Raw genomic sequence first — 20,763 nt, forward strand, 5'->3', positions numbered from 1 at the left:
ACTTGCCACTTGCAGCATATTCCCTTTTCGGTATGGCGTGTACTCACCATGTGTGAAATTGCTGTGCTACACACTTGCGATCGGAAAGTGAAGGAAAAGCGATCCACGAATGAGAGAATTATAGAAGAAGAAAATAAAACAAGTACATAATTCATTGCACCCCATCGACAAACTGTTATCTATACCGTGGTACGCTTATCATGCTTTGGGGAAGAACTTGATGACATCTTGCCATCACCGCTGGAGCGCACAGCTAAGTGCCTGCCTGTTTTCCACATCATTTACTGATTAGTTTGCTTCCCGCTTTACGCCAGAGCAAAATGAAGTAAAATCGTAGTTGCAGTTGTTTTTTGTTTCTTTACTCTTTTCCACACACCCACCAGCTTTCTCAAAGTGGCAATTAAAAACGCTCATTAGTTATTCATTTTGTTTCATTATTTTTTGCACAATCGTTTACTTGTTTTTTGGTGCGGAAGTGTGCTTCCACTTTTCTTTGCTTTTCTTTAAGTATTACAGTAGTTTTGTGTTTTTTTCTCTCTTCAGGTTATGCGTTTCCGTTTTCGGTGCCCTTGTTGTTGTGTTTTTTTAATGTTTTGCATGTCTGTTGGTTTGTGTTCCACCTTTGGTTGTACAACAGATTGTATTTATGTTAGTATGGCTCTGTTTTGCACTCTCTTAGCAGCGTAGTGATTTTGGATTTTTAGTTGTTTTGTGTAGTTTTATGTATGTTCTAAAATATGTATTTCTTGATTACGTGTGGTATGGTTTTATCTCTCTCTTCTTCTTCTTTCACTTCGCTTTGGACCTTACATATGTTTAGTGTATGCTTGTGATAGTTTCGATTCGTTTGTGCCGCGTGACCTTTTCATCGCACCAAGAAACCACTCACGCTCAGACCGTTTCAGTTTGTGTTTCCTTTTCTTCCTTTAACATGCTCTGCTTGTTTTGTTCGCCTTTTTGTAACATTGGTTTAATTTTGTCTTACGATTAGTGAATTAAGATTTAAATAGTATATATTAGCAAGCTGATATCTTTTGTAATAACATTTCTTGTTTAAAAACGTTTGCTTTGTCTTATTTATTTTGCCATTCTAGTCAAGTAACCGAGTACGGGAAAAAAATAAGAACGCAAAACACGTTTAGCTAGCGTGTGTGTTTGTGTATTGTATTTGAGTGCATCGCTTATCTTGCTCCTGCAATACAGACACATTTTTGTTCCGTTTTGCTTATTCTTTTGCTCGCCTTTTGCTTACGCTATATACAACATTCTCAACATTGCTCACTGAGCCAACCACTTTGTGCAAGACAATTCTTTGTTATATTTTTGTTCTAATCGCTTTGATTCGTTTCACTTACTCGATACTGATTTCTAGAGCTGATCTGCATAACAAAACGGAAAGAAAATGTACAACTTTTATTTTCAGTATCGTTTTTATCAAATGCATATTATTAATGACATGAGTGTTAATATTACTTGTGGTTTTTTGTTTATTGTTTAATGCTTTTATTTGTTGTATCCTAGCAAATGTGCCCTCGCAATCCATGAGAATCATGTTCAATGTTGTGTTATGTGTTTGCCTTACATACTTTGTCCGTACAAATATACTTTTTGTTTTGTTCCAATCGATCTTCCTAATAATCCCTTGTAAGTTTGTGGATTTTTTGTTTGCTTTACTTTTAAACTATCAATTAAAGTTCGAAGAACAATTGATATTTGTTTTACAATACTTGTGTAGCGTTATTGTTTAATTTTGCTTTTTTCCCTCTTGCGTTTTGTCTATTAGTTTTCCTTCCACCGTTTTTTGTCTTCCGTTTTTTGTTGCTCCTTTTTTGTTCACACATTATTCACACTCAGAGAAGTATATTTTACGAATAAAACCGAACCTGAAGCCTCTTTTGCTGTAAGTGTTCATCCCTTGTGAGGATGCGTTATAAGTATCGTGTTGCATAATGGTTTTTCTGTATGTGTGCTTGCTTGCTTGTATTGGTGATTTCTCTTGATAGCTTTGATAGGTACGTAATGAAACTATTCTTACTGTTCGTTTGTAACATTGCTTAATGTGTTGAGTGGTAGTATCATGTTATGTATAAGTAGCTATGCGTTGGGTTTGCATCAGGGTGTAGCTGTAGCTTATCGATTCCTTAGCAGTATGCAACCAACGTTGCACAATGCTGTTTGTAACGTTCATATTTTGTTCCACCATTAGACACGCTTGCTTACATTAGCAGAATGATAGAGCGCAGCGTGTAATAAAATAGATATTACTTTCGTATCGGCGATGAGTGTATTTGCTAGCGGTTGGTGAGTTATTTACAGTCGCATTCCCATTTTGCGAAAGAGTACCACAAGTGCACAGTTGTCACAGAACTTAATGCTTGCGTGCTAGTAGCGGGCCGACGTTGCGAATGCATTGCTGTTTGCTTAATATAAATCACAGATCAATCAAAGTGAGAAGTAATGCTTATATTGTAGCGTGCACGTTGAAGCCACTCCGTTGGCAGACGAATGTGTGCATGTGTATGTGTTTCTGTGTGTTCCAATGGTTGAAGCGTTGAGGCGCACGTGGAGGAATTATTATTGGGGACGGCTGAAGAGTGTATTGTACTGAGCAGCTCAATGGTGTAGTGAAATAAATAGCAGGGAATCTTTCACACACCCAGACTGATTTATTTATTCAAAGAAAGCAAAAGCTGTGTGTGTGCGGTCCATCAGTTATCTCCGAACCGTTCAATCTTGTACCGGCACATGAAATCACCACCATATTAATCACGCACCCGCAAGGGACTGTGTGCAAGGGGGCATTAACGTCTTACTTAAACCGGCACAATCCCATTACCGAAAGCTGGCACTCGTTCGGCACAGCAAGGTGCAACATTAACACATGATTATCACTTTCCATTACCTTTTTCCACTACAGCATCTCGACGCCTCGATTGATGAACCGAAAGGCAGCCGGCGGCGGCAGCAGCAGCAGGTCTGGTCCCAATCAATCAGCAACACTTTGACATTGAGCGAAGAGTCCCTTTCACAAGGAGTTGTAGCGAGTGAAACAAATGGGCTGTTGAACTTGCACAAAACAACACCCTTCTTTGTGTGTGCAATCGGTACGATGTCAAAACCACATTCCAAAGAAAATGATTAAGATGGACCCCTCCTGCATGGGAGGATTATTTCAACCAACAAAAGGAAAGCTATTCATCACATGTGTTGCATTGTGTGCGTAATAGTGTCTCATTTACTGCATACCACATACCGGGCTTAAGGTTGCTCTTTTTGCACGTTCCAAAGCCATTATTGCGTGCGTTAAAACATATTCACACAGAGCACCAGGCGTCTCCATCACATTCCCCGGGGAAAAGTGTGTGCCTTTGTCTTCTATCTAAATGCATTGCTTTGCTGGAGCAAGGGTAGCATAAAAAAAACGTTAAAAGGCAAAGTATCTTTAAAATTTTCCACTCCAGGTTTTCCATCCTCACGATCGCACGATTTGTGTCTTTGAAAGTAGTAGTAAAAGAAAAACCTCGTTTTCCACTGATTATGTGCAAGCATCAACCGCAGCTGTTTCGAAAGCCGTATGTATAAACGACACACAAACAGCGCGCAAACCGTAACAAATAGCAAGCGCACACAAAGACAGAAAAGCGGAAAATGCTTGAATGTCAGAGCTTATTTGCATAAATTTTAAGGCCCATTGATTGTGCTCATAAAGTCACCCAGTCCTGCCGCCTGTTGTTGGCGTAGTCAGAAGCGTAAAGTTGCTTTTTTTTGTTGCTTATTATGACGGTTTGTTTGTGTTGGAGAATGCCGAGGGAGCAAGCAGTCTTCCCAGGTTGCATGTTTTATTCGTATATCTGCACACGAGCACACTAGTGTGCGTGTGCATGTGTGCCTGTTTGATGGGCTGATTGTTTGTCCCCATATGTTTGCAGTTGTTGCTCCCCCTTTTTTCTGTGCTACCGAACGCAGCAGAACGTCTTTTGTCGTTAAAGATGATCAGATACGGATGGAAGGTGCAAACGTTTAGGGGTGCTTCAAATCATCAAACTTTTACTGTTTCTTATGATTCAGTTTTTTGGGGGTGAAGGGCGAAAAAAGAGGTGACTTTTTGTGGTGAGTGATGTTTACATAGAGCATTGGTTCAACAAGCGACGCACCGGTCGAGTGAAGCGACTAGAATGTTGTGTGCTGAGACCAAAAAAAACTGACAATAAAATACTGCACGAAAAGGTATCCCCGAAAAAAGCAAGAAACAATAACACATTTCACCTTTATCGAATAACACTCTCAACAAAACAAAACAGCAAGGTGCTGAGGGCTGTGGCGTAAAAGTTTAAGCGGCTTCTAGCGATCAACCCGGGCTCCGGGAACCGAACAGGACGGAACAGGCCGCCGGAAATAGGTCAACGAGTGGGACGGTTTACGTGGAAATGGCTCCCCCAAAAGTTTTCCAATTTTTTCACCCCATGGGTCGCGTTGGGCGAAGAAATGTTTGCCACACTTTACGGCCAGCCCTCACGCCGACCGTCCCGGGCGATGTTTGTCAAATGCTCTTCCCCCTCCCCCTCCCCTCCACGGTTCCGCAGCACACGTGGAGCGTTCTGTCGAGTGCGGTGCCTCGAAACAGAAAAGTACACTTTTGTTGCCATGTTTCTTTCACAACAGACAAATTTCGGTGTTTGGAAATGTTTTGCCCGTATAGCAAATCAACACAAACATACGCACACACACACACCGACACGCACAACGGCAACAGGATCCCCAAGACGACCCAGTTCGCCCGGTTCGGCTGGCTCATCGGAATTTGATTAAGGAGGTGAAAAACGATGAACGACAGCTATCGATGGCGGAAAAGTTGTGGTGTCAATGATAAGGGATCGATACGGGGAGGTGTGTGGGTTCCGTTTTTTTGTTCCTTCTCGTCGGTTGTGCGGACAAAAACTACACAGTGAGAAAATCAGCAAAAAAAAAAACCTCTGTCACCAGCAAGTGACGCATAGTCAAGTGCGTCACGTAGCACGAGAATGCTTGAGCGATTGCTGATAGGGTGAGAAAGTACCACTTACGGTAAGATTGGTTAGTGAGGATCGAGCAGGAGGGTTGGGGGTTAAGTGATGAGAAGAGCAGGATAAGTGTAACCACGGTGTAGGCGAATGGTAGAAGCTGAAAGGACACATTTGTTGAATATTATTCTACCATTATGTAGAGGTTTGGGTTCAAAAAATGAAGAAAGAAGACTGGCGTGAGTCACAGGGTCTTATTTAGTAGTTTTTTTTTAATAAGAAAGTGGATCAGATGTCAGTTAATAGTGTAATATACATCAGGAAATGGTATTTCCCACCTGCATCCAAAACACAATTAGACGCCAAAATGTATGCAATCCGCGTTACAGATGTATTGCACCAAGCCTGAAATTAGCCTTGTGTTTTATTTTAACATAAAGCTATTAAAATTCAATGTCATTGTTATGGGAAAGCGATGGTTTGATGATAACAACAAGTCAATTGAGTTGTCATTACCCGATCCTACAAGTACGCAAGAGAAAACAATAGCTTGCTCTGTAACCGTGCCACATATCCCGCTTGTTGCATACTTCAGTAGAAACGTATTAAAATGCAAATTAACGTTTCAGCACACAAACATGTTTTCTAGTTAGTCTTCGGTGAATGGTGAGAACGAAAAAAAACAAACCAGAATCCCCACAAAACAATCCATACACTCTTTCGGCCAGTGTCTCCAACAATCAGTTTCCCCATCGTCACCGACATCATCATCAACATGCTCGTCCAGCACTAGGAGGTTCCACTGTGCTGTACCACCCGATGTGGTGAGGTTTGCCAACTTTTTCGTACCGCCAAAGAGCCAAAGGAGGAGCCAAGGCCCATCGGTTAGCTTGGGGAAGCTTCATAACAAATTCATTTCCCGTTATAAACATGCAAATGTCCCATCTTTTCCATCCTGCCTTTGGTTCGTTTTTTCGGCTTGAAAGCTTTGGGTCAAGCTTTTATCAGCTTTTGCAAAGTTGTTGTTGCTGCTCCGCTTCGCAGTTGCTGTGTTTGCTGCGTTCGGTTGGTCCCATTGGTAGTTAGATTTGTTGTTTAATTTAACGCTGGTTGGGTCGATCTCCTGGATCGACAGGACTCTGTTAACGCTTTTTGCGTTTAGAGTGGTGTAGCTATTGCTTTTCGTTTAAAAGTGGGGTTTTATCGCTTTGTTTGTGCCAGCGTACTTTAAGCTGCGGGAGGGACGACAGCGTCGAAATGTAGGGTACGTTCATTGCAAGGCAGAGTTAAAGTACTCGTACAATCCCGCACGTACACACTCAATTCTCCAAACAAACAGGCACACTCAAACACACACACACATTCGATCGCCCGTACATGAGAAATATTGCCACAGAAAGAGTTAATATAGGTGCATCTTATGCTTATGCGATACAGTGTACATGTAACAGTTATTTCCTATCTGTGTTTTTTTTTTGGTCAACAATATTTACAAGCTTTTCATTCATTCTTTTCCATCGAATGCAGTTCGAACGAACGCGAAAGTTCAGAATTTTGCTTATTTAAATGTATTACTCCTAGCCCAATGATATCTTTCACAAAGTTGTGCCTCTCTTTCTTTGCGTTTTTGTACGAAAATACGTTTTGCCTCACAAACTAGCGCAAACGATTAAAGAGCAATGATTGCACGAAAGTGTGTCTACACAATCGAGCTGTGTATGTGTAACAGTTTGTGAGAGATAGAGAGAGGGAGCTTGTGTAAGAGTAGAGGGAAGGAATCAGAACGGAAACTGTCCCGGAACGTACGTAACGGAGTAAGCGATCGAGAAGAGAATGTGAGATCCCCCAAAGGTGCTCTCGCTCTCTCTCTTTCTCTCTACATCATCTTCCCTTTTACCGCCTTCGTACGTTTCCGTCTTCTTTTTCCCATTGGAAATAACTGTTTTATCACTTTTCGATTTGCCTTTTGTTTCTAAAATATACATTTGTTTTTGAATTTCCCACCCCCAGATGTCCCCTCGGTGTTGCTTGTCCGCGGGGATGAGTTGTATCTCCATCGAGTGCTTTCTCCTCACCTTCTTCCCCCACGGTTACAGTTTTACAAGTAATAATATTTCATTCCTTTTTGTTTGTTAGTTTTACATAACTAGTTATCGATACGGTTGATGGGATGTTGTGTTTTACGCGTTTCTTACACTGCTCCACTTCCGCTTCAAGTATGGTCGTGTTGTTTATCGATGCATATTATTTACAATGTACGGTACCCGACGACGCAGCCCACCGACGAGGAGAGTGGAATTCTGTTCCCTTGCCCTTCGGTTGCCGCGAAACGGTTGGCCATCGTACACAGCTGGGACGCATTTTTCAACCAAACCGAACATCTGCCAGCATTTTGAATGTGTTTGAGGTACGGGTGGAGAACAATCCAGCAAGCACAAAAGCTCCCTGGCACAAGACACATAACGCCATATTAATCATGTTGCCTTCGCACCAACATTCGCTCCAAAGCAGCGCATTGGAAATGGGGAAACGAAGCGCTGTGCAAAACAAACGAGTAATCTGATCCGGTTCGAAGGACCAAAAACATATTCATCCCCACCAGTTGAATGGGTCGTCCCTTTGCTGTGTCCGATATTTCTCTAGGGGCGTGGGGATCTTGCTTGATGGAACTGGTCGTCCATTTTTCATTTTTACTACATACCAGGTTGGCTTTTTCAAATTTGAATAGCTTTCCGAGTACCTTTTTGGTGCAGGAATGTCTGGCAGTAAAGCTCATCGGCTCAAATTCGGGATAAAGCCTTAAAAAAATCACTCAACAAGGGGAACAAAAAGACATTTTCGGTAAAGAAAACGATCATGAATCCAGGAGGGGAAAAGTTTTCCACTTCCAGCGACTGTTTCCGGCTGCACATCCACACGCATGGCCACCGCACGCGTGGCGTGTGCCATCGATTCATCATTTCAACACGACCGCCAACGAAGGCTGCCGGCTTTTTAAACGATTTAGAACTTCTCTTGTCCTGTCTGGGTGGTCCCTTCGACTACCGCCAACCCCCCGGGACGCAGCTGGACAACTTCGTAAGACAAAGTTATCCCAATGTCCGGGAGCTGCCTGCTGGCTACGGCTTGCGTTCTTTGTGTCCGAAAGTTTTCGTCGTTCGGAAAGTTTTTCCTCCTTCGCTGCGCCAGCAGTCTTAACGGATCACGAAACCAACCCAAGCAGCACGCAAGATCAAAGAGCAAGGGTCAAGGTTTTGAGGGCTTTTTTGAGGTGTGTTTTGCAACATTTCTTTTTTTTTGGTTTTGCTGACCCTTCAAGGCGAGCTGAAGAAACTGATCGTTTGTTGGTAATAGGAAAGTGTTCGTGCGGGTGTGTGTGTGTATCGACGTGTCTCACGTCCTACTCGGTACGTGTGTTTGTGCGATAATACAACGGATAATTAAATGAAATGCTCCCGGGGCCAAACAACGACGACGACGACGATGGCGATCTAACCGCAGCGAGGCACAATCCGTTTAGCCGGCGGGCATTGATTGAAGCGAACCCGATCCTTCTCGGAACTCGAAGACCAATCGTTGTGTAAAACGCTCACGCCCCTGCATCTCTGGCCCAGGGAAGGGAACGGAAGAGCTCGCTCGTTCGGTGCTGGCCGTTCGGGGCTGACAGTTTGAAATGTAGCCACATCCTCTCGAGCTCCTCTCGCGAACCCGGGCAGCGGGCGGGACTGTATGCTGTGGTTGAGTTGGTCTTTAAACGTTACCCACGGGTTCTTTTGTTTCTGCAAAGGGAGAGAGAGAGAGAGAAAAAGCAACGCAAAAGCGCAAAGAAACGGTTAAAACTTTCCGCCTTCAGTATTGATGCAACAATGATCGATCGCAGAACAGAGGAGCTGCAATGGAATGGAGGTTGCGAGTGGTCGAGTGGTAGTAATAGTAAATTGTAGTTAATAGGATGGAGTTTAGAGCGAAGGAAAAGGAAGCAAACTGTTTACAAGCGAAAGGGGGAGGGTGGTGAATCTGTCCAACACGACCTTCGTATCTAGTTGCTGCGATTGACGGGTGGGAAATTGCACTGATTTACGAAATTGAGTCGAGTCGTGTAAATCGATGCAGTTTATTGGAGCGAGATGTTGCACGTTTATTGCGTTGATTGATTGCTGAGCCAAGATGAGCGGGTGAGATGGGGTGAGATAATTTAATCCGAGGGCTGGAAGAAGTTGTCAAACGATTTATGTTTAAATTTAATGTTGTCTAAGGCTTTGCCGTTGCGGTATTAAAATTTGATAAACTCATGCTTTTCAGGAGTTGTTTTTTTCACCGAGAAGACCAATTTAATGACCAGTTTCTTGTTTTAATACCACAGCGATACCATTCCAAGTTCGTCTCACACAAGCACACACACACTCTAATACACCGAAACGCCCAAATGTCACTCGGAAAAGGTTTCTAGCTCCAGCTCCACCAGTCCTGTCCGTAACTCGATAAAACAATGTGTCCTGTGGGGATTTACCGTTACCGGACGACAAGCCATAAAAACGATGGACAAGCACAAGTACAGTGACACACAAACGCACATAAATTGGAACAGGGTGTGCTGGTGGTCTGTATTTTAATGATAACATTTCCGGCATCGGTAGCAAAACCCCTTGGCCGTATTGCCCAAGTTTCCCCGGTTGTTTTTCTACTCGCCCCAAAAAGAAGTACCATTTTCACGGGAAAGGTTATGAGCAACTTCCGGTGTGACTTTTTGCTTGTAAAAAACTTGGATTGCTGTCTTTGTAGCCTACCCATTCACTTCACCCATTTGCTGGCTTCGATAGGCATGACCAACAAGCTGGGGGGAAAATATGGCTTGCGAAAGGACGCCAGGCGACCACCATACGGCACACGTGCGTACGTGGCACAGGATTGCTTCTCTTGTTGTGCTCCATTACTCGTTCCCTCGTGCGCTTACAGTTTATGGTTTTAATCATTTACTTTTTGCCATCGCTTGACACACATTCATACACGCGCGAGCGGCTGGGATTCACTGTAGGATTGCTGCATGCACTGTGTTGCCTTCAAGGGACATTGAACACACACAAACAAAAAAGAAAAGGCTGGAGTGTTCGTTTACGGCAAATGGGACAGTTTTATGAAGAGGCTAAAAGTTTGTACAAGTGTTCAAATGGTACCGTACTTTCAGTGTGGAACGTGTCCGTCTTTCTTCTACTAGCAGACAAAGAAGTAGCGAGCTCATATTTCTCATTAGATTGGGTAACAAATGGTGTAGAATATGGGCGATTTCATAATGTTTCAAGTTTATTGCTTGGGCTTTTTTACTGCTCAAGTTGAGCTTTTGAAGGACGAGAATATTACATGCAGATGATGGTAAGCCTTCAAGTCTTTAAGGCTAAATGCTTTCAAAATTGCAAAGAAAGGGAATCGTTTAATAAGAAAATTACTGTACTTCTTGAAGCATCATAAAATATAAGGCTGATCTCAATATTCGTCTGAAAAACATTATACTAACAATATAAACTAATCGATGGGATAACAAGAGCTGGAACAAGGGTTGATTAATTCTCACCCTCAGTGCCTTCAATTGGTGGAATTTTACTCTTCCACTCTCCAACAAACACTTATTGGAAACCAACACCCATTATCATAACCATTCTCACCACCGTTCCTCTACCTTCATCACAAGTCCCACCAGCTACCGAACGTGATGTTTCCCATCCTCTTTTTAAGCGCTTCAAACAGTACGCGCAAGCACGCGAACACGAGCCAAACGCTCGTAATATTTGTCATTCAAATCCGGTGAATGTCAATGTCAACGGTATAAGTCCCGGCCTTGCTTCCACCGACATGCAAAGCTTACAACGCGACCGATCAAGAGCCAAGCCCAAGGACATCGTCACAATCGCAATTTAGCGATAAGGGCCGGGATGGACAGGGACGGAGCTCCAAAAATTCGATCAACTTGTCCGTGCTAACTAGTCCCCTCTCGAGGTCCCTGCTTGTCCCAGCAACACTGTACGATATGCTACTGTGCTGCTTGACTTGTCAGTTTCCGTATGGTGGTGAGTTTGTCTTCTCAAGAACAACGTCAACACCCTCGCTCCCCGCGTACTGGGCCGGAATCGAATTTCCATGCACACCACGAACACTTTCTCTTTTTCGCATTCGAATTCCTAAGCTGTTCCGAAGTCGGAATATCTTCGACGTTTAATGTCTCCTATCGGTGCGGGCAGCCACTGATCCCTGGCCGAATCTTCACCAGTCGGAGCGGCTCTTTGATGCAAATCGAAAACAAACAGTCTGCATAAATTATGCTAATTCAACTCGGGGCCACCCTTGGGTTTGCTTCGCGGTGTAGAGAGGTGCTGTTGCTGGTGGACGAAAGGAGGGCTGAAATGCAACAGTTATTTCGATAGCGTTCCTCCTGATGCCGTGCCGGGATCGTGCCAAGGAACGTGTTTGTTTGCCCTCAATGGGGCAAGCGAAATTGGACGCTTCTTGCCGAATCTTTTGCACGATTTCAGCGTGCTTGATTGATAGGTAACGATTGTTCTTACCCGCCGCGAATGCAATCTCGACGATCGACGGACATGATTCGCTCCACCCTTTTTGAAAACGGATAGGAAGACAGTAAGGAATGGCAGGAAGTTTAGGTTTTCTACAACAGAACATAGAAAGCGAAACTAGCTTAGGTGTACAGGTGAAAAGCAACCTACCGGGACAGCGAAACAGCGAAAGCTCTACTACATAGATACTACACAGTGTCTACAGTGTCTACAGCAGCAGCAGCAGCAGCAACAGCAACAGAAGCAGCAGAAGCAGCGCCAAGTGCATCGACACACTCACGCAAACCGATTCCGTTTCTCAAATCCGGTTACCTTCTTCAAAACCCGGCCGACGAATTCCACCCACTTTGACGGGGTAATTTTGCTCCGCAGGAAAAGCGTCATTTCTTCTCCGTACCTGCGTGCGGATCGATCGTTGCGTACACGGCAGGCGTTCTCCGTTGGAATCCAATTTCCGGTAATTTCGTGGCCTTCCGATTATGCTTCGACCTGGATGTGGCTCTCCATCTTCTACCATTCCGATGCGATCGGGCACACACCGAGCGAAGTCCAGCTTTGATGTTGAGCTCCACGTGGCAGCACATCGGTCAGCTGGCGGTGGCTGCTGGTGCCGGAATGTCATTTGATTGGTTTGCTGGAATTGATCCTCACAGTCGATTGACAAGTTTATCTCGTAGCAATTTGGTTCCGTTTTTTTTGTGTATCGTCATGTCAACTGCTGACCTTCAAGTGCTGTGGCGTTGTAATCGAATGCCTGCGACCTTCAGGCAACTTATTACAGCATAGCAACTGCTCGAAGGATACATTTAGCCCACACATACAGACACATACAACAACAGATACAGACACATTGAGTAGTAAAGGGAGGGAGAGACCTAGAACACCTTCCCGTAGCAGGGCTTCATAACTAAAGAGAAGGCAAATGATGTGATAATCTAATCTTTCGAACACACGCACACACATACACAAACACACACACACAGACGCATCTCATCTGCTTCATCGCTCTCTGTGGCTGCACTCATACATTGCGCTAGGCGTGGAGATAGTAAGCGACAAGAATAAATCGGCAATCACATCATGCTGCGGGAAAGGAGAAGAGAGATAGAGGTATGAGAGAAGAGAAGAGCCCCCTACAGCAAGATAGACACGGTTGTGAAAGGGTGAAGAAATGGAAGCAAAGAGTAGCAGACTCTTGGAAGTGGATATCGTGTAAAAAACTGATAAGATTGTCACAGATAATCGACACGTTTTAGGCACGGCAGAAAGTACTTTGCTACTTTGAAAGCGATTTTACTCATACAGAGAGAGATACGGGGACTACAGTGAAAGAGTGAGACAGGGGAGGGCATAAAACGACATCAAACGTCCAAGCTGTGAGGGTTTAAAGAGGGTACAAAACGCATTTGGAAGCCCAACCACTTACCCATCTTGGGCAGTATGACGTCCTTCGTTATGGTACGGTTGGCGTTCATCCGCCGGATCGCTTGATCCATACTGCCCGTGCTCGGTGCATTCGAGGAAGGAAGCTTACCGGAACCGGTATTGCACACACCTGGGCCACCTTGACCTGAAACGGATTTTAAATTCCAAACAGATTAGAGCGAGCAGGACTCGGCAAGCAGGTCAGTTAATCTGGTTGAAAGGGTTGAAGCGATTTCAGCAGGTTGTCGGTCCCTGCTAGGTAACCAGTACTTGGGGCGGGCTGTGCTCGGAAGCTGTAGGAGGTGCGCATTGGTTTTCGGTACGTACTTGTGTTACAATTACCTGGCAGCCGCGGTGGCCTCGACAGCTCCACCGGACACACGCGCCGTCTTCGCTTCGGCAGCTTGGCCCGAGCCTGCGTGTGCGAGTAGTACATCGTGAAGTTGCTCACGATGACGGGCACGGGCAGGGCGATCGTCAGCACACCGGCCAGCGCACACAGCGCACCGACAAACATGCCGATGTACGTCTTGGGCGTCATGTCACCGTACCCAACCGTGGTCATCGTGACCAGCGCCCACCACAGCCCGAGCGGGATGCTGTTGAAGTCGTTGTGCGGGTTGATCTGGATGCGCTCGGCGTAGTAGACGAGGCTGGCGAATATCACGATGCCGAGCACGAGGAAAAACACCAGCAGCGTCAGCTCCTTGGCGGACGCCCGGAAGGTTTGGATCAGGATCTTCAGGCCGGACGAGTGGCGCGTCAGCTTGAACAGCCGCATGATGCGGATGATCGAGAAGAACTCGAGGATGTCCGCATTCTCGAGGTGGGACGCGAACCGCTGCAGGATCAGATCGATGAAGAAGCTGAGCGTCGCGATGTAGTCGATGATATTTACAGATGACGTAATGAACCTTAGCTTACTTGGCGACGATATAAAGCGTACCTGTGGGCGAGGAAGACATTTATAAGAGACACAATGCACAAAAAACGAGAAAGAAAGTGGTCAATTACCATTATTTCGAACGTAAACCACGCGTTGCAGACACACTCGATGTAGAAGAACGCAATGTGGGCGTTCGTTTGCGTCTTGTCCAGCACCCAGGACGTGTTCTGGTTGGCCGTCTTGACCGTGATGTTGCGTATGTAGGGGACGCGCATGTCCGGGTGGGTTTTCAGGCAGAATGATATGATCGACACGCAGATGAAAAACACTGATATGATACCGATTATCTGCGATTGGAAGGAACGAGTAAGCACAACGGTTTGGTCAGCAACGATTGGTAAATGGACGATCGGGCCACAAACGAGCTATAATCTTAAAATTCTTCCAAACAAACGAGCTATAATCTTAAAAATTATAATAATCATAAGCAGTTACTGCCCCCCCGGGGAAGACCGTCATCAATCTGGAGCCGAAAGGGCCGTACAGCTTGCGGCAATAGCGCTACGTTTGCGGAGAAGCGCTTTGGAAGTCCTTAATTTGCATTGAACCATAAAATACATTCATTTTCTTGTGGTGCTACTCCAAGACCTCCTCAAAGACCTCTTACACCCTCTCGGGCATTTGGGTCGTTTAGAAGGACGATCGCTTTCTCCCGGAGCCAGAGGGAGTAAATAGCGCCTGAAGAAACACCAATCAAGCTAAACAGGACAAGCGTTTTTGGCCTCCGGGGCCGGCTGTTTCTAATCTATTTGAACTGACCAACGGTCCGGACCCTTGAGCGGGAATGCCATCATCAGCGGTTGTCGTCCTTTTTGAGCATCCCCATTGGATGACTTTCCTGCACCGACGGCAAAACGAATGCACCAAACAAACCTATAAATCACAGCGGAATTACTTGCCACCGTAAACCCTCCGCGGCGTGGTTATACCCAAAAGGGGGTGCAATACATAATCGTCACCAGTTACTGGTTATGGGTTGAGACCGGTCGGTCTTAAAATGGCTCCAAGCATCATTCCAGTGGTGCGGTTGTTGGGCGAGTGTGCATCATTGATTGGTCGCGTACGAGGAAAACCCCAATCGACTGGGTGATTGACAGATTTGTTTACTGAAGACCTTCTTCAAGCAGCGCTTTGGTCGCTCAAAACCTGAATTTGCTTCGTTATTCGTCCGAAGGCAACGCCATTTTCTAACTCCCCCAACCACAGAATGCAAAACAAGAAAAATGAATAACAAATAGCCGGCCTGTCCCCAGTCGACTACCCCGAAGGCAGCAAACTTACTGCAGGAAGGAAGGAAAAGAAACTAATGGAACGCCCTTTCCGCTGTGCCCGGGTGGTACCGGGCAGTAAAGTTTTTCCCCGAAGGGGCGGGGTCGAGGTTTTTCACTCGATGGCAAAGTTATAAATTACAGATTCAGTGAGATGTTTTCTTATGCATTCATGTTTTGATTCCCGGTGCGGGGTTCTGGGGCTACTTTTTGGTGTGTGCTCGATCGCTGTCTAATTCCACGTAGTCAGATGTTTAATGAAGTTGAATTAGTTTATTGACACATCGAGCACGCAGATCGGTGTAGGGATTATTAATGGAAGGATCGAAATGGCTTGCCCGAGAGGGAAAGGCCCCACAGTAACAGAGGCAAAATTTCATTTCTAGCAAAATGTGTATATGAAGCAAACTTACCTTGGCAGCGTTGGAACTGTACGGCTCGTCGAACAGTGACCAGATCTGTGGCTTCAGGTGCTGCCACCAGCTCACCTTGCCCTTATTGTAAGCGTCTTCGAAACCGAACTTTTTCGCGACCTCCTCGTCGGTCGGTTTTTCCGTATCTAAATCTAATCTATCTAAAACAGCCAACGTTTCTTGTGTGTTCCGATGCTGGTGTTTGGTGACGTTTGTGCGGCGTGTAAAGAAGAGGGAGTGTAAGACGAGAAGAACAGTGGATTAGAGGTAGAATTTCAATACAATATCATTGCTTTGGGGCGCTGAAGGGAAATGTATTTAATTTATTGCTTTTTAATAGGAAGAGACCCGTGAGCAAGTCTGTTGGAAGTTGGATATCAAACTGGGTGGTGTAGAAGAATGATAAAAATTAATGATCTTGGACTTTCGTTTAGTTTGCCCCCCATAGGCCCAAAGCAAAGAATCCAGCCGGATAGTTGGATTTACAACTCCGAGCCGAAATCGAAACCACTAGCCACTCCCAAACGCTTCCGGACTCGAAATGATTTGTAACCATTTATGCCACCCGATAACGGTAAGGGAGTTAACTCCCCCTTTGGAAGGAAAGTCCAGGCCCGCAACAAAACGATCATTAATCATAGGACTGCTGTAAGGAACGTTAACCTCTAAGCTGTGGAAATGTTTATCAAAAGCTAGCTCGACGATTTAAATGTCCCTTTTCCCGATCGTCGGGTCTGCTTCGTTGTTTATCTGTGAAGCGTTGGAGAGGTTAGGGACCCGCACCTTCCCAAAAGCGGGACGCAAAACCTAATCAATGAAACCACAATGGGCATAGCAGGCCTTCTCAGTTTGCGCAAAGAGCGGAGGAGTCCTAAATTCTCCTTTGGTTTATGCGTTTTCCTCTGCCTAGACACGAAGCCAAACAAGGGATTTCGGTTCGGAAAGTTCCGTGATTCCCAAAAGCCCCTTGCTGAGTGGGCGTACTGCCCCTGTTTCTCCGTAAATCAAAAGGATTGTTAGGAGCGAAGCTGTGATAAGCGGAGGGAAAATAGAATGCGAAAGTAAACACAATCGAGCGCAATTCATTAATCATTTTTGAAACAAACTTCCCAGAATTGGGTGCTTTTCTTTCAGGGAGTAGTTAGGCGCGATGAGACGCCCCTGCGGATGGCGTCAAGCCCAACCGGGATGGGTGAAAGATTCGTTATTGTTTGCTGTGGCTGTTTGTTTGTTTCGTCTGTCCTTTGGAAGGCATGATAAAATTTAGCTCAAGGTCAATGGAGAATGGCGAAAAAAGTGTTTCCGAATTTTAGATACTTTCGGTAAGATTTTCTAACCACTCCCGCCGCCACTCGGTTAAAGCAAACAGCACTTTTGGAAGAAATCATTACGCAAACTTTAAACGAAACCATCAACACCAACAATTGAATTTACACCGGCAACCGATGAAGGTCACCTTTCTGGTGGGAAATCACCGATTGCTTTTCTTGGTAACTGTTTTCAGCGTTCCGAAAAACGAAGCGTCGATCGTCCTGATAAGACAAGCAATTTTGCTTTGTTCCTTTTCGGGCTGCCAGTAAGCCAGTAGGGAACACACAAAACACCTTTAGCGGACCCTTGTTCGGTGTGAAAATGGGCATCATTATTAGATTAGAGTGACACCTTCAAGGTCCCTTCGGTGTCCATTACCGTGGTACACGCATAAATTCCCACTCCCCCCCCCCCCCCCCCCCCCCTGGTACTGACACAGTCGCGTTGTATACAAAAGCCCACACCAAAAGCACAGGAGAGGCTTATCTTTCGCCTTCAGCGCAAAGCAGCGCAATCCTTTCCCGAGCCCGATAATGGGATGGTTTCTTTTACACGCTTGTTATAAGCAAGGGTTGTTGTTTTTTTTGCCTGTTGTTGCTTCTCTTTGCTTGCAGTTTTGTATCATTTTGTTACCACGGGTAACCACCACTTACCGTCTTGCCCCAAACCCGCACAAAATCGGTACTTAACAAAAGGCTTGTGCTGAAAGTCGTAAGAAAAGAGTACACGACACTTTGGGAAAGCACGAGAAAAAAGGAGAAGGGAAAATGGGTTCCCTATCTGCAACCCCGAAAACGAAAACACCAAAAGCTGGAGCCGAAAAGTGAAAGTCAAACCGATGACAGCGGCATGACATTGCGAAACAGTTTTCCGACGCAAGGACACAGTTTAATGCTGGCACGCAATCGTAGCGTGTCGTAGGCGGTAGCGCTTCCATCCGGATGTCTTTGCCGGGGTGATACCCCCGGTAAGAAAAAGAAACAACCAACGAAGGGACCTTAGCGTTGACTCACTCACCGGTTCAGTTCACCGATGAGTGGTTTCCGGTTTGGCTTAACGTATTTTTTTGGGGAGTAAGGAGAAACGAAGAAGAAAACAATGAAGCAGATCAACCGACACAACAACCAACAAAAAAACTGTAAACGTAAAAAACCATTGAAAGTTCACACAACAAAGAGGAAACGCGTCCGATAAAAATCATCTGGAGCAGGGGGAGGGTTAACTGCGTCCTCTTTGAGCCACACTGTGTGTGTGCGTTTTTTTGGAAAGTGATTTGGATTTTCGTTTCGTTAAATGGACGGTTTGATGGTTTGGCCGATGGCACCCATCCCAGGGAGCGCTTAACGTTGCCGGTTGCTTTTTTCTCTTCTCTCTGGCCATCCCATTGCCGGTAAGACGCACAGGAAGTGTTTTAGTTTTTCATACACGACAAGAATGACAATGAGCTTTTGAGGGGAGGGCGTGTGTTACGGGTTGGGATTTTAAGCACTCACGAGGAGGTTTTTGTTAGGAACTCTCATTCCAAAGGCATTAAGAAGAGTAAAATGACATTTCAGTTACGTTTGACAGCTGGTACGTGAGAAGGGTTAGAAGAATTACTTCGCTGGATGAAGAGAAAGCGTTTAAAAGGATTGAAATGTCATTGAAGCGTTGGGTGTAGTTCTTTATTAGTATATGTAAGAGAGTCCAGTTACAATGTACCATCATTAAATTGATCATAGAGGGATTAAATATAGATTAAAATCAAACTGCGAAGGATTATCATCTTTATTCTCCCATATCAACACAACACTTACCTGTGTGTACGTCATCCAGCAGCATGGCTCTACCTGATTGGAGTCGAGGCCCCAGAAGGAAAGCTCCTCCTCGAACAGCGGCCCGCAGACATCGGTTGGATAGTGCAGTTTGCCCGTGCTGAGGGAGAGTACAAAAAAACCCCGAAAAATGGTGTCAATATGAGCAGTTTTGGTGGAAGCGGGAAGATAAGCTTCAAACCCTACATAGCGATGGAAAAGTAGTGGTTGTTTAATGTGAAATGAAAAAAACGACACCACCCTAGGACACAGCACTCCGAGTTTACTTTCCACGAAACACGAGAGCCAACGCTATGTATTATTACCGTTCGGTTGGGTTTTGTGTGGGGTACAAAAATTCAACATGTGCTTTCGGGACCCGATGGCCACAGGATACGCCCCGGTCTCAGGGGCCCGGTGACGCGGAAATGTGTTTACTTTATTTTTCAAACCTCCACCACACCACTAAACAGGCCCAGATAGTGTACAATAGAGGTAGGTTGATGTACGGTTTAAGGGCGAGCTGCTTTATTCCCAATGGCGCTACATTCCTGGAACGCTACGGCGGCAGAGTGAAATATGGAAAAGCATGGAAAAATAATCAAGCCTACAATAACAATGCCCGGGAGACAATGGGAAGAATGGGGTGGGGACGGGAGCTGGGGAGCACTGGCAGCACACATCAACATGCCAAAAGCCTGCCTGCATCTCCTCCCCCCGCTCCGAGTGTGTGCCTGATGATGGTGATTATGATAATCATGATGTTGAGCGCCATTGAACGACGCTATCTGATCTGAATCTTATTGGACGATGTGCCCGCGCAGGGCTGCAGGGAACAGGAGACAGGTCTGCCAGTGCCATAATTGTAATGAATGGAAGGAAATTGTTGCGTGGAATGATAATAAACCGAAAATTCATAGCAAAACATTCTGCAACACGGTGGGCACGGTTGGCCCTGTTCCGTAAAAAAAGCTTGCTGAACAAAAAAGAAAAGGAATGAGACAAAACCTACAGTAGAAAACGATCTGAAGTTGCTTGTTAGCCCTGTGCACATCTTGGGAAAACTTCGCTCATTCAAACGCTTCGGGTGCGTCGCTTGTAGCTCGTCGGAAGTTAGCTCGTTGAATGAAAATTTCACTTAAAAGTGGGCCGTGCAAGATAGTGTGCTCGTTTCTTTGTGTGATAAGAAAATGGTAGGAGTACAAAGCGGCAAAAAAAATATCTGCTCCATGAAAACACATGAAAACAGTGGGGCGAAATGGAACAAAAAAACCAAAAGAGCCCACAGCAAATAACAACGCATTGTTGGGCGAAGAAAATTGGCAACGTGCCGTATCGCGGGAGCATGGTCCGCAGTCATAATGCGCAAGATGTAGTTGTTTGTAGAATATATGTTAGGGAATGAAATGAATTTTATGTCGGCAAGGGAAAATTGGCTAGAAATGGGCTAGAAAGATGCGTACGTTTTGACATGGCGGTGGACTGGTTCGGCAGGTTAGCTCACAGAAATCAGAGAAGATTCCAGATTAAAAATTAATTGATAATCTTAAAAAAGGTTTATGATGTTTATTTTATTTAAATTTTAATTTTTAAGTATACTTGGAATTATTTAAGTATATTTAGTGTTTAGTCGAAATCTTCCTGTATTGCATTTTATGACCAATATTAACGTTACGGGTCAAAACGAACGAATCTGTTCTACCGTTCTGTATGTATTTTAAAGATTAAATTATTATTCATTAGTCCATTATCGGATCGTTCCACGCATTTCAAATTGCAACCCCAAGTTGCAAATCATCAACTAAGAGACGAAATACAAAAAATAGTTCCATTTGATTGTGCCTGACCTATTTTTCCCTACCGACATGAACTAGCCTTGCGAAATGAGGAACGAAAAGGAACAAAACAACACAAAAAGACCCATCACTGTGCAATTTGATTCAAATGCAAATATTATACGCTCATCGGCAGCGGTCAATACATTACGTCATCGGCGTTTGGTCAGATGCGTCCCACCGAAACGCGTCCCAGCGCGTACCAG

At 45.0% G+C, this 20,763-nt stretch overlaps 1 protein-coding gene across 7 annotated transcripts in view; it reads right to left on the bottom strand.

The window, feature by feature from the left end:
* Positions 1–417: 417 nt before the first annotated feature.
* The window catches only part of LOC1277770 (potassium voltage-gated channel protein Shaw), a 67,783-nt gene continuing 47,437 nt past the window's right edge, over positions 418–20,763 (bottom strand). For 4 of the 7 annotated variants that reach the window (XM_061656412.1, XM_061656411.1, XM_061656408.1 and 1 more), the window contains exons 4-9: positions 18,726–18,843; positions 15,619–15,813; positions 14,006–14,224; positions 13,319–13,937; positions 12,993–13,136; positions 418–8,779 (exon numbers count right to left, since the gene is read on the bottom strand). In XM_061656412.1, the coding sequence (XP_061512396.1) occupies positions 8,751–8,779; positions 12,993–13,136; positions 13,319–13,937; positions 14,006–14,224; positions 15,619–15,813; positions 18,726–18,843 (1,324 nt within the window). In that variant the 3' untranslated portion in view covers positions 418–8,750. Of the gene's footprint in view, positions 8,780–11,716; positions 12,650–12,992; positions 13,137–13,318; positions 13,938–14,005; positions 14,225–15,618; positions 15,814–18,725; positions 18,844–20,763 lie in introns of all 7 variants that reach the window. The other 3 variants (XM_061656415.1, XM_061656414.1, XM_061656413.1) reach the window with 3 other exon arrangements.

The sequence above is a fragment of the Anopheles gambiae genome, chromosome 3, assembly GCF_943734735.2.
Source record: "Anopheles gambiae chromosome 3, idAnoGambNW_F1_1, whole genome shotgun sequence".
NCBI lineage: Eukaryota > Metazoa > Arthropoda > Insecta > Diptera > Culicidae > Anopheles > Anopheles gambiae.